General features: G+C 43.0%; 1 protein-coding gene across 1 annotated transcript; it reads left to right on the top strand.

Moving 5' to 3' along the window:
- Positions 1-399: 399 nt before the first annotated feature.
- LOC101730404 (alpha-2-macroglobulin-like protein 1) lies at positions 400-13,780 on the top strand. The gene is made up of 18 exons (XM_031905742.1): positions 400-425; positions 869-966; positions 1,732-1,838; positions 2,399-2,563; positions 3,542-3,748; positions 4,330-4,402; positions 4,903-5,048; positions 5,401-5,556; positions 5,827-5,982; positions 7,671-7,791; positions 8,163-8,250; positions 8,555-8,780; positions 10,533-10,656; positions 11,612-11,733; positions 12,048-12,099; positions 12,611-12,694; positions 13,370-13,546; positions 13,651-13,780. The coding sequence occupies exons 1-18, from the start codon at positions 400-402 to the stop codon at positions 13,734-13,736; spliced, it is 2,214 nt and encodes a 737-aa protein (XP_031761602.1). The 3' UTR covers positions 13,737-13,780.
- Positions 13,781-13,814: the final 34 nt, after the last annotated feature.

Raw genomic sequence — 13,814 nt, forward strand, 5'->3', positions numbered from 1 at the left:
AAAATAAGAAAAACCTTATAAGACCATCTGTTAATGAGAAGAATGTAGATCAGTGATCCCCAACCAGTGGCTCGGGGGAACATGTTGCTCCCCAACCCCTTAGATGTTGCTCTCAGTGCCCCCAAACCAGGGAGTTATGTTTGAATTCCTGACTTGGGGGCAAGTTTAGGTTGAATAAAAACAAGATTTCCTACCAAAAACCAAAAGCCCCTGTAAGCTGATAGTGTGCATAGAGGCTGCCCAATAGCCAATCGCAGCCCTTATTTGGCACCTCCATGAACTTTTATGGTGCTTGTGTTGCTCTCCAAGACTTTTTACATTTGACTGTGGCTCCCGAGTAAGAAAGGTTGGGGGCCCCTCATGTAGACTAAGATGTCATTGTTTTGAACGTATCAGAGCATGTGTTGGGGTGTCAAGGGTTACTTGTAACTTGCGGTGTAAATTGCCTCCATCCCAAGCATTAGGCTCCACAAAGAACCCAGTAAAATGGTACAAATTAGTAAGTTACTGACTAGTCCTGAGTTTCAATATTTTCATACTCAGTGCCCATGTTGTTCAGCTAATTGCCTTTTATAATTTTAAAACACCTAAACAAATCCTGACCACTGTACTGTCAAACTAATGGTATTTTTTACATAAATAACCATATGCTTTCTAGAAAAGATGAAGAATTTTTGACAGCGCAGGGGGTGATTTATTAAGGTTCGAATTTGGATTCATTGACATGAAATATTAATTCTAAAGTATTCATTTATTCAGTTTCCTGTCATTCAATAGTATTAGTAATGGTAAAAGACTAGGGGATTTTGTCCCTGAAATTGTCACTGCACTTTTTTGCTCACTTCTCTTCCACTCTTTTGCTTTACAGACAGACGACCAGGGAAATCGACCTTCGTCCTTTCAATGTCTCATCGAACCCCAGAGTGAAAATAATGGTTCTTGCATCATTGACAGAAGAAAAGACTGGTAGGTGTATGTACTGTGTACTACAGGACCCATTTACTAAAGTTTTTTTTTTATCATGAATTGTGTTTTTATTGCAAAAATGTGTGGGGGGTTGTTTTAATGAAAACCATGAAAAATTTGTGATTTATTAAATGACTAATTCACGAACAAAAAAACCCTCATGCCGAAGGAGCTGTAGAATGGGGGCTGTCCTAGGCTAATGGTGGTTGGAGAGATTTTCATGGTTTTGGGTTTTTTCATGAATTGTGGTTTTATTGCAAAAATTTGTGGGGGGCGGGTTGTATTAAAGAAAAACCATAAAAAATGTGTGATTTCTTAAATAACAAATCTGCAAACAAAAAAAAGCCCTCAAAACTTTAAATGTTGTTGAGGTCATATAGAAGTCAATGGGAGCTCTTCTAGGCAAATGGTGGTTTGAGTGGTTTTCTTGGTTTATTCATTCTTCTGAATATGGTTTTTTTCATGGAATTTGTGGTTACCGAGGATTCTTTTTGTAACTTTAGTCGTACATGGTTTTTCAAAACATTTTGATAAATCATTCGGCATCTGTAGTTTTAGAGAAGATGAGTTTATTCATTCTTTTAAAAACCTCTAAAACCACTAAAATTCAAATTTTGATAAATGGGCCTCTATATGTAATGCTCTGGTGAGGATTTGGCTCACCAACACCTCTGCTCTGCTTGCTGACTATTGGGCACGTTTATATATTTTTTTATACCGTACACACACAAATAAACTCACCAACTCCCTGATGTCTCCCTTCAGGTCATAAAGAGCTTGGATTCCATTTCCTCCAGTTCATAGTCCTTGAAAATGTAGAATTTGTTAATCTTGATACCTACTATCAGAAAGGCATCCCCTTTACTGGTATGGTGAGTGAGACAAGACTGTGGGCAGACAGTTGTAGGTGAAAATTCACTGTAAATTCATACAAAGACTTCAGATGTACAGTACATGATATGGAGAGTTGTAGATCATCAGGACAGTTCATGATTTTGGAATACACAATTGGCAGGGCTTACCAAAGAAAAAGGGTCATGGGCAGATCTGAACTTGACTTTCTTAGTCCTTAGCAAGTATTATGGGAATGCTGTGCTGATATGAAATACACATAAAAAAAGAGAGAAACCATAGGCCAACCTCAGCTTGATACCAGGAATGTCCAGTCAACCTGCTGACTAGTTTAGTTATAGTTAGAAGGCTGCTGACTGGCAAGTAATGTTATCTTTCAGCCAATTATTGATGTTACAAACCAGCAAAAATATAAGATATAACTCTATAGGAGAAAATACTCCTACCACAGTGATTGCAAAACATGACAAATCATAAGGCTATGTGCCAGGTTAGTCCAAAACACCGGTCAATGGTCAAAACATGCTCAAAACACCATGATTTGTCACATTTTGTTAAGATAGTTATTTTTCTTTCTTAGATGAAGGTTTTCAACTTAAAAAAGGATCCCATGCGGAATGAAAAGGTCTACCTCGTGGTGAATGTGGATGAAGTGGACACCAACATAACGCTGGTGACAGATGAGAATGGAATGGCACGGTTTAGTCTCGACACTTCCGATTGGAACGATATGGTCTCACTGACGGTACGAATGTCACTGAAATAAATATCCCAGGATGGGTTTCTTTACTATAAGGTTATTTTTATCCCATTGTGTGTGTTATATATAGGGATGCACCGAATCCACTTCAGATTCGGCCAAACCCCCAAATCCTTCGTAAAGGATTCAGCCTTTTTCAAATTTTTAAATTCCACACATTGTCACAAAAAGTAACGTGATTTTTAGGATTCGCATTTGGTTCGGCCAGGACCATGAATTCGGCCGAATCCAAATCCTGCCGAAAAAGGGCGAATCTTGACCTAATCCCGGATTCAGTGCATCCCTAGTTATAAACCATTCATGAATGAAGGTTGAAATCATACAGGAGGACTTTCCAGCAGTAATCATAAGCGGAAGGAGGTTGCCCAAAATGGGCTAATAGTGCACTTATGAAAAGCAAAACATCAATAAGTGTCAGGACCTACTTGAGCCAGAAATGTTATACCTTGTATGGCTGAGAGTCTATGGACTTTTAAAGGGGTAGTTCACCTTTATCCTGCCCAGACAGAGGGAAAGGTGAGGGGTACATACAGAATGACTAACAGCAGATGTATCCTGCCCAGACAGAGGGAAAGGTGAGGGGCACATACAGAATGACTAACAGCAGATGTATCCTGCCCAGACAGAGGGAAAGGTGAGGGGCACATACAGAATGACTAACAGCAGATGTATCCTGCCCAGACAGAGGGAAAGGTAAGGGGCACATGCAGAATGACTAACAGCACAGGTATCCTGCCCAGACAGAGGGAAAGGTGAGGGGTACATACAGAATGACTAACAGCAGAGGTATCCTGCCCAGACAGAGAGTAATGTAAGGGGTACATACAGAATAAATAACCACAGATGTATCCTGATCGGAGTGATGGAGTGGTACATACTGTAAGAAATGAGTAACCGTAGCTGTGTAGTATAAGAGATCTCAGGGGTTGGTTCATAAGTTTGTTCTCTTGTTTTTCTGTCCAGGGGAGAATTTCATTTGAAGAAGGAGCAGGTTATTTCAGGGCGTTACAGTGGCTCTTCCCATTCTACTCTGAGAGTAACAGCTTTCTGAAAGTACAAACTGTTGCAGAAGATTTGCTATGTTCCACCAAGCAGTCGGTGTCAGTCGAGTACACGATTGATAAAAACGAACTGGACCCTGAATCAGATCACCTCTCTTTCTTCTACATTGTAAGTCTGTGCTCTCTCCCACTTGCCTTCTGAAAATCTGCTCAGATGGAATTATAGGCAATTAATTGATCTAATCAATGGGAAAAAAGAATATAAGAATACATTATCTGTATGGCTTTTACATTCACCGTATGTGCATATGCAGTTAGAGATTTCTTGAGGATGTTTGTGGTCCCTTCTGACCCTCCCCAATGCTCCAATTCACAAAGTCTTAGGCCTCAGTTTCCTTGTTAGAAGAGTTGTCCATCATTAAGGTAGACAGCACATTTAGCAACCAATCGGCCAATAGCTTGTTCTGTAAGTTAGAAGCTAAAAGCATTGGTTGATGCAATGGTGCAATGTTTGTTGGCCCCACAGTCGCAGGCCCTTTCCAAATGAGAAATGAGTCTTTGAAGCCAAATTAAACCTCTTTGCCATACAGAGTAGACCCAGGGTGGTCATTGCTGGGCAACAGTTATTAACCCCACTCTTTTGTAACCCATAGTAATGCCACTGTTATATTTTGCCATGTAAAAAGCAACAGCTTTAAGGGCTTGAAGGTCTGCACTGAAAAAAATTTTAATGTCCCCCTTGTTCTACAGCTTATGTCTAAAGGAACAATAATTACTGCCAAAGAACATAAAGTGGATGTGAAGAATCTGCCAAGTGGCCCCAGTAAGTATAAGTGGCATAAGAGTTATTGGCATGAACTGGAGAATAGATAAAATGCCCAACACCCAAAAGCAGATGGGGCAGATGTTATGGCAACTTCTACTACTTCTACAGTAGTAAGTGAAGTTGCACTGAGTGACCACTAAGAATAATATCAGCAACTTTTAACTGGTGGAGACCTGATTAGTCTCTTGGTCTGTTGAATTGTTTAAGTCTACACTCTAATATCGCTGCTGCCATCTTGATGGTAACCATTGCCAATGCTTGAAGTGTGAAGCAATTTCTAATATGTCCAGCTGCATCTGTGGTTCAGTGTTTGATGTCTTCTAGAAGACACCATGGAAGCAGCTGTGACTTTTTCAATCAGTATGACCATGAAAGAAAAACCATCCTGGATTTACTGCTCTCCCAGAGCAGATGTTAATATGCAGGTAAGGTGCTGATAACATCTACAATTGTTGCCTTGTCTTTCTCATTTGTTTAGCCTGTTCCTGTCTCTCTAGTTCTGCAGGGCTCCTTCAACGTCACATTCTTGGTCACCATGAATCTGGTACCTGTAGCAACCCTGCTGGTCTACGCTATATTCCCAGATGGAGAGGTTGCAGCCGACAGAGTGAGATACAATGTCCCAATCTGCTTTGACAACAAGGTAAGAGCCAAACAAGGGAAATCCACTGTTGGCAAGTGTATAGTAGGGGATAGAGCAGAAGGTGCAGAGGGGGCAATTCCTGAGGATAAAAACAGTAGGGTAAGAAAGTGACCCTAGAGGGTCCCAGGGTCTTCTGTTCCAACACCTGATGTTTTCTTCTGTGCCTTCATATCTGCACTAAAGAACAGAAGAGAGAATAAGTCAGAGGATATCCCTGGCATGGTAACAGAAGGGAAGAAGATGAGAGTCTGGAAGTTAAGAAGCCACTATATAAGTTCCAGCACTACTCATTTATAATATGAAAAGAAAAACAAAAGCAAACATTGACATGTAATTTTTGATTTCCCGTCAGGTTCAATTGGAATTTAGAGAAAATAATGTCCATCCTGGTGGAAATGTGAACCTGGATGTGAAAGCAGATGCGGGGTCCTTGTGCTCTGTTCGTTCTGTGGATAAAGGACTTTTACTCCATCAGGAACACAAAACAAATAAAATGGGCTCAGATATTGTAAGTCCCCTTTTGTACGCACCAGGGCAAGACTCGGAGGGACCATTGCTCATCAGTGGTTGTCGAACACTTTCAGTTCTAACACTACTTAAAGGTCCAGCCTTTGAACAGGGTCTCCCTTAGCTTGATAGATGGGTACAGATGTAGGAACATTTTCATGTGTATTAGCCCTTCATTTACTGCATGCAAGTTACTTAAACTATATTTCCACCAGTTCTGTTGATTTTATGGTGGGAGATATACAACTAATTTCTGTCCTTATCTTTGCAGCTGAGATTTTATGGGCGCGGCTTTCCCTATACTATAGAGGACTTTGAGCCTTATCCTTGCTTAGAGGATGTACCAGTCCCACCAAATCGAGCCAAGCGATCCCTAAAGAGAGCTCCATGGTACCAGAGTGAAGCGGACGTGTACAGCTTGTTTAAGGTATGGAGCTGCTTATGTCTGTACTGGCGCCTCCTACAGGCTGTGGAAGTAGTGCGAGACTAAGTCCATGAAATAAAGCAGCGATTAATGATCTGTGTTAGAACAGGAGACATAGAGTCATTTCTGAACCCAAGTTAAACTGAAAATATGCTGAAATGGATGTAAAACTGAACATACATTGCTGTTCGCTACTTAGCAACTTGCAGAGAGTGCCAATGTGCCTGTGCCAATGTGCCTGTGCCAATGTGCCTGTGCCAATGTGCCTGTCTAGAATTTTCAGCAACCTTAAATTCCAAACTATTTCCGCCATTCGCCTTACAGTTGTTGTAGGGTTATTCCAAACTATTTCCGCCATTCGCCTTACAGTTGTTGTAGGGTTTCTCGAGATCTGTGGTGGTGAATTCATTTGAATCAGACAGCTCTGTGGATTAAGGATGTTTCCTTATCAAATTTGACACCTGGTTTAGACTGATTTCCTGATGGACCCTGCCGGCCTACAGATTCTGAATCTCCCCCTCATCTCCCTGCTTTTCCTCCACTATGCTTACCAGCCTTGGCAAGGGTTCTTCATCCGATTCTGAGGAACCATCCTACTTGCCTTTCTTAACAGGCTCACTCTTCCAGCAGTTGTTATTATTGGTCTAAATAGTTCCACATTGGCAAAATACATGTGCTCCTTGGCTACACTGACTGAATGTACACAGTTTTCTTCCCTTTTTTTGCTTATGGAACCTACTAGTGGCTTCTGATTGGCCAAGGGATCTTCTTGATAACATTATACATCTTCTAACTGTCCGAACAGCCTATTGATGAACTGTATGCAACTGGGTACACATGGCAGAAGCACGGGCCTAACGATAAGTCCTGGGTTCAATGACTGGTATTTTTGCATGACTCCAACTGCACTTTCAGGATGTAAATGACCCTCATGGATTCCAACACTCACCCCCCATGCTTTCTAGATATCTCCATTGAAGTTCATTTGCCACCGAGCAAAATGTTTTCTTCTATGGCTTTTACCTTCCTTTTGTTTCTTCCTTCTATTCCTTCTGTAAATTGTTATTTTAGGCTTTAATACCATTTTTTATATAATGCCAAGAATAACTGAATTAATACAAAAATATATTTAAAGGAAAACTAGTTTATATTATGTTAAGTGACCTATTAAAGAATCTCCCCAAACTGGAATATATCAGTAAATATTGCCCTTTTACATCCTTTCCCTTGAGCCGCCATTTAGTGATGGGCTGTGTGTTCCCTCAGAGATCAGCTGACAGGAAGTGATGTAGCTCTAACTGTAACAGGAAGTAGTGTGGGAGCAAAAGGCAGAACTCTGTCCATTCATTGGCTGATGGGGCCTAGCATGTATGTGTGCCTTGGCTTGTTTGTGTGCACTGTGACTCCTATGATCCCAGGGGGCGGCCCTTAGTACTTAAAATGGCAGTTTTCTATTTAGGATTACCCAATGGCACATACTGCTAAACAAGTATATTTATATGAAAATAGTTTATTTAGATGAAGCGGGGTTTTATATATGAGCTTGTTTTTGCAATATATTTTTGCTAGGTAGGGCTATTCCCTAGCAATCATGCTCCCCCTCTGGGGTAGAAAACCCACGCTTTACCCTGGGCCGGATGAGTGTATCAGACAGTCACGCGCTTCATGGTGTCACTGTCTGTCCCAAACAGAGCAGCAGCTTAAAGGTCTTTACGAACACCAGGATCCGAAAGCCGGTGACATGCGAACTCCCGGAATATACCAGAAGGTTTTCTATAAAGGATGGAGTGGGTGCTGCCGACAGAAAGCTAGGTATGCCAGTTACTTCTGTCTATTTCATTAAAGCACCACCCTTACGTGCCACCCGTAGAAACGGGGAGATAAGCATACACTGTGTGCCATCATCTTCCCAACAAGGAAACCCGACCCAACTAGTTCTGTAAATGTCATGGGACCATGGGGGTTGCTTTACTAACAGTGCAGTAACCCATAGCAACTGTCTTTGATTAGTCTACTTTAGGTAGACTGGAAACACATTTCTGATTGGCTGATATGCGTTACCGCACTGGGGAAAATTTGCAAAGTCCTACGGTGTCTTCCAGCACAAATGAAAGAGTTCTTATCTAAATATATGTGTATATGTAATGTGAATTACAGCATATTTACATGATTCCATGACACAGATTCTCCAGGTACAGCGCCAGCATCTAAAGAGCATCCAGTGAGGAAGTTCTTCCCAGAGACATGGCTGTACGACCTGGTGTCTGTAGGGTAAGGATATGTCTGGCATGGAAGCCAACAGTTCAGCATATGTGCCCTGGGGATGGTACTGGTATATGTACTGATTGGGCTTCTGTAGGCTGCTGTGTATATGTACTGATTGGGCTTCTGTAGGATGCTGTGTATATGTACTGATTGGGCTTCTGTAGGCTGCTGTGTATATGTACTGATTGGGCTTCTGTAGGCTGCTGTGTAGATGTACTGATTGGGCCCAGTCACTAGTTGCTCATCAGTGGGAACAGTGTAAGTCAGAGCCCCGTCTGATGCATTGTTTAATGAGTTATTTTCATTTCAGCCCACAAGGGAAGAAATCGTTGAACCTGACCGCCCCGCACAGTATCACCGAGTGGGTGACGGATGCTTTCTGCGTGGGGAACTCAGGTTTCGGAGAGGTCCATGACATAAAGATGAAGACGTTCCAACCTTACTTCATTGACCTCCTCTTGCCTTACTCTGTGGTACAGAAAGAGCACTTCACCCTCACTGCTTTGGTCTACAACTACCTGAATCATTGTGTGTTGGTAAGTACGGGGGTACGGCAAGGGGGTCTGGAGAGACAAGTACGGGGGTACGGCAGGGGGGTCTGTCGAGACAAGTACGGGGGTACGGCAGGGGGGTCTGGAGAGACAAGTACGGGGGTACGACAGGGGGGTCTGGAGAGACAAGTACGGGGGTACGGCAGGGGGGTCTGGAGAGACAAGTACAGGGGTATAGCAGGGGAGTCTGGAGAGACAAGTACGGGGGTACGGCAGGGGAGTCTGGAGAGACAAGTACAGGGGTACAGCAGGGGAGTCTGGAGAGACAAGTACAGGGGTACAGCAGGGGAGTCTGGAGAGATAAGTACAGGGGTACAGCAGGGGAGTCTGGAGAGACTAGTAGGGGGGTACAGCAGGGGGGTCTGGAGAGATAAGTACAGGGGTACACCAGGGGAGTCTGGAGAGATAAGTACAGGGGTACAGCAGGGGAGTCTGGAGAGACTAGTAGGGGGGTACAGCAGGGGGGTCTGGAGAGATAAGTACAGGGGTACACCAGGGGAGTCTGGAGAGATAAGTACAGGGGTACAGCAGGGGAGTCTGGAGAGACTAGTAGGGGGGTACAGCAGGGGAGTCTGGAGAGACTAGTAGGGGGGTACAGCAGGGGAGTCTGGAGAGACTAGTAGGGGGGTACGCCCGGGGGTTCTGGAGAGACAATGACAGGCGGACTTAGATGTTGTAGGTTTTCATTCTCCATGGAGTGTTCTAGTCTCCTTTCATGACTATGTATCATGGGCTGCGTCCTCTTTACATTATCTCATACACAACTAACTATAGAGATTTGAGGGGGAGATGCAAAAGCACTTGAAGTGCCGCACCCAGCCAATAGGCCTCCCCTTACACTGCCCTTTTATAGTCAATTAATTCACTGAGATGAACTGAAAAGTGGTTATGAATTTGGTAGAAACTGTTTTGTTGGAGGAGGTTGGAGGAAATATTAACCCAGAAACTTATCCCTTTCTGGTTTTCAAGATATTAGCAGTCTTTTAATTGCCAGTATAATAAATTTGAGAAACAACAAACGCTCACTGTTCATTCTGACCGACTACAGACAGCTGAAAATGAATTTTGCAAGACAAATCTGTTTGGAAATTAAAGTAGAGTGAGCAGAGACAGAGCAACGTCACAAGAGGTTCCTTTCTCACCAAATTCATTTTCAGCCGACTGTACAAGAACTGGGCAACACCATCTTTGTGTACCAGGATACCCTAAATAGGGCTGCTACCTTCTGTCTTCTGCAACTCCAGGTGGGGGGCGGGGAGGCGACTCCAAGGGGACAGGGTGGTGGTTGACGTTGAGGGTGGGGTCAGTGATGTCAGGGGTGGGATTATGAAGTGGTAAACTGATTAGCCAATTGCCACTTCCTAATTGGGATAACCAGGCAGGAAGTTTTGACCTGGACAGCCTGGTGAAAACCATGCAACCCTAACCCTAAATAATATGGAATAGTAGAGCAGGGTCTATGCGCGCTCATATTCTTTTTATGCCACCCAACTGACTTGATTCTTCACCACATCAGACCTTCTGTAATACATTAAACTCAAAGGGACAATTTAAGCAGCAAATAAATTCTGGCATAAGTCCTGGTATACAGCTTGGTGGCTGCCATGATGCTGGAATTCTAGGGGGGAAGCACTGCAAGGTGCATGGTGAGAATTACTTTATTTTCCCACCACAAGGGGCGCTGTTGTTTTCACTAGGAAAGATTTTGGTTCTTTTCCTGCTTTCCTGCGCTAACAGGTCGAGGTGGCTCTGACCATTCCTCCTGAATTCGGCGAGCCGCGCACTGATATTGAGAAATCTGCCTGCATTTGTGGCCAAGAGACCGCCAGCTTTACTTGGAATATCACGGCTTCAAAACTGGGTACAGTACATACTGGGGTGTGTTTATAAAGTGGAGTAAACAAAAACAGAAAGCCTGAAGCCCTTCTAGAACTTTCCCATTTCGTCTGCCCCTGTATTAGTTTGCTCATAGCCTGTACAGAGAGATACCATAAAACTATGGCACATAGGGATTCCCCTGTACTAAGCACAATTCAGCAGGAACAGCCCCCTAAGTTTGCTCATAGCCTGTACAGAGAGATACCATAAAACTATGGCACATAGGGATTCCCCTGTACTAAGCACAATTCAGCAGGAACAGCCCCCAAGGTTGCTCATAGCCTGTACAGAGAGATACCATAAAACTATGGCACATAGGGATTCCCCAGTACTAAGCACAATTCAGCAGGAACAGCCCCCTAAGTTTGCTCATAGCCTGTACAGAGAGATACCATAAAACTATGGCACATAGGGATTCCCCTGTACTAAGCACAATTCAGCAGGAACAGCCCCCTAAGTTTGCTCATAGCCTGTACAGAGAGATACCATAAAACTATGGCACATAGGGATTCCCCTGTACTAAGCACAATTCAGCAGGAACAGCCCCCTAAGTTTGCTCATAGCCTGTACAGAGAGATACCATAAAACTATGGCACATAGGGATTCCCCTGTACTAAGCACAATTCAGCAGGAACAGCACCCTAAGTTTGCTCATAGCCTGTACAGAGAGATACCATAAAACTATGGCACATAGGGATTCCCCTGTACTAAGCACAATTCAGCAGGAATTTCACCTTTAAGTATGCTTAGATACTATAAAAGTCCATACAGGACCATCCCCATCACCCAGTTCACACACCAAGGGCTCGCTGAGAGCTGCAATTACAGGAGGCCCATGACATTTCAGAGAAAATGAAGATAATCATCTGAATGGTTGCCATGGGTGACTAGACCTCGGCAAAGTTTTTTTTATTACAGCTGGGGGTTTATTTCTTCAGGTACCATTCCCTTCAAGGTGACCAGTAGAGCTCTGCATGTAGAAGGAGACTGCTCTGACGTTGTTCTCGATCCAGAAACAAAATTCAAACATGATGCCGTACAAAAGACCATCTTAGTGAAGGTAAGTAAAGACTCTGACAGGTCTAAGAGGGGAGGTTAATCTAGAAATAAAAAGTGGGGAAGCCAGGGTGGCCTTGTTTTCTTTGATTTCTGCCTTTCGTAATCCAACCTGTGGTCAACAAGAACATCTCCCAGCATCTAATGATAACCCAATGTTGTGCCAGATTCTGATGTCTGCAATCTTCCTTTATGTGGGAGGGACTAGAGCCAACCTGTAGCCAATCAGGTCATTTTGTACGCTGACAATTTAACCAACTGCGATAGCAGCAGCCACAAAGCAGACATCTAACCATACATGTGACTTGTTTATTGCAGCCCTCGGGGGTTGAAGTGTTTAAAACACACACGTCTCTCCTCTGCCCAACAGGTAATTATAAACCTTGTTTATATCATGTTGGTTAAGTCTATGCACAAAACGCGTGTCAAGGCTTGTCATCTCGGGGAACTTAATTCCACAGGGTTTCTTCATATATTTTCTCTGATACAGAAGTAGTTCATGCTGGTATCAGTAAGCGGCAGCTGTAGTTCAATATAAAATAGAGATTTCCCATAAACAGACCCCATATTGATTCTTTCTCTTTATTTTGCACTATTTCCAAGAACCTGTCAGTATCAGGGAAGCAAAATAATTGTCCGCAGTTCCTTGTCGATCTTGGTGGTGGTCCCATAAGGACTTGGCCCAGATACGTTCCATTACATTACATTAAAAATCATGATTCATTTTCTTATATTTTTTGTTTATCTATAATCTAACACAATTGCACTTGCAATCTATTCCATTCATTTGTAAGGAACAACAAGAAAAATTGATTCAATTAGTTCAGATAACAAATTCATGGGGCATTAGACCCAACAAGTGTCTTGTTCATTTCCAACAGGAGACAGCGTGAGAGATGAAGTATCCCTGGTGCTTCCAGATAACGTAGTGGAAGGCTCGGGACATGCACACATCACTGTGCTAGGTTCTAGAGCTTAGGAAACTGAGAAAGACGTGTGGTACTAAAAGCTACGATTGGCAAATTGTGTATGAAATTTGGAAAAATGCGTTATGGGCCCAGGACAGTGCCGCCAGTGGTCTCTTTTTGGCCACATACATTAAAATGACCCCTTATACACAACTCTGTGGGCAAAGCATTGGTTTGGTTGAACCCAACATTTTTCGCACTTCACTGTATGTCGCGTGTGCAGGTGTTGTCATTTATAGGCCCACAAAGGAATCGGGGTTCTCTTTGTGTTCCATGTCACACCCACATAGGTTTGCAACAACTAAATAAAATGCAAAGGGTGTAGGAGGCAGCCAACTCCATACGTGTGTGACACAATGAAGGCCAAGAACAATCTCTATAGAAAAGAATCAACCGGAGAGCCTTCCGTTGAAGCACAACTTGGTACGGTTATTAGCACAGCACAACATGTTTTGGAACACGCTGGTACTTCCTCAGGTGCCAGAACAAACTCTATCATCTTTCTACATTGGCCTCGATCACACAACCACATTTATTCAGGTAGACTTGAAATCAGTATTCTGCCGGATTCTGTTGATGTCTCTGAGTGTGTAGTCTTGTCAGAGAGACCATAGATCCAGCATTTTGTTGCGATTATTAATTATGTGCCTTATTACTATGTATATTTAATAGGTGATGTTTTGGGCAACACCATCTCTAATCTGGGAGATCTTCTGCAATTGCCTTATGGATGTGGAGAGCAGAATATGGCACAGTTTGCTCCAAATGTCTATGTTCTAGAGTATCTGCAGAGCGCTAAGGCACTAACACCTGAAATAAAGGACAAGGTTCTGAATTACTTGACTACAGGTAGGTGGATGTTGGCAATGTACTACCCTGAGTAAATGGGTAAGGATCTATAAAGGGGGTATAAAGAGGGTCTGGTCATTACCTGGGTCAATCATCCCTTACAGGGTACCAGCGGCAGCTGATGTTTAAGCATGATAATGGCGCCTACAGTGCATTTGGAAAGAAAGATGAAGAGGGCAACACATGGTAAGTATGTTCTCCTCTAAGATCTGAACAATAAAAGTGTTTTGGCATTCGTTCCCTGTCAAGGCAAATCTTTTTGGTTGTT

The sequence above is a fragment of the Xenopus tropicalis genome, chromosome 7 (assembly GCF_000004195.4).
Source record: "Xenopus tropicalis strain Nigerian chromosome 7, UCB_Xtro_10.0, whole genome shotgun sequence".
NCBI classification, from domain to species: domain Eukaryota; kingdom Metazoa; phylum Chordata; class Amphibia; order Anura; family Pipidae; genus Xenopus; species Xenopus tropicalis.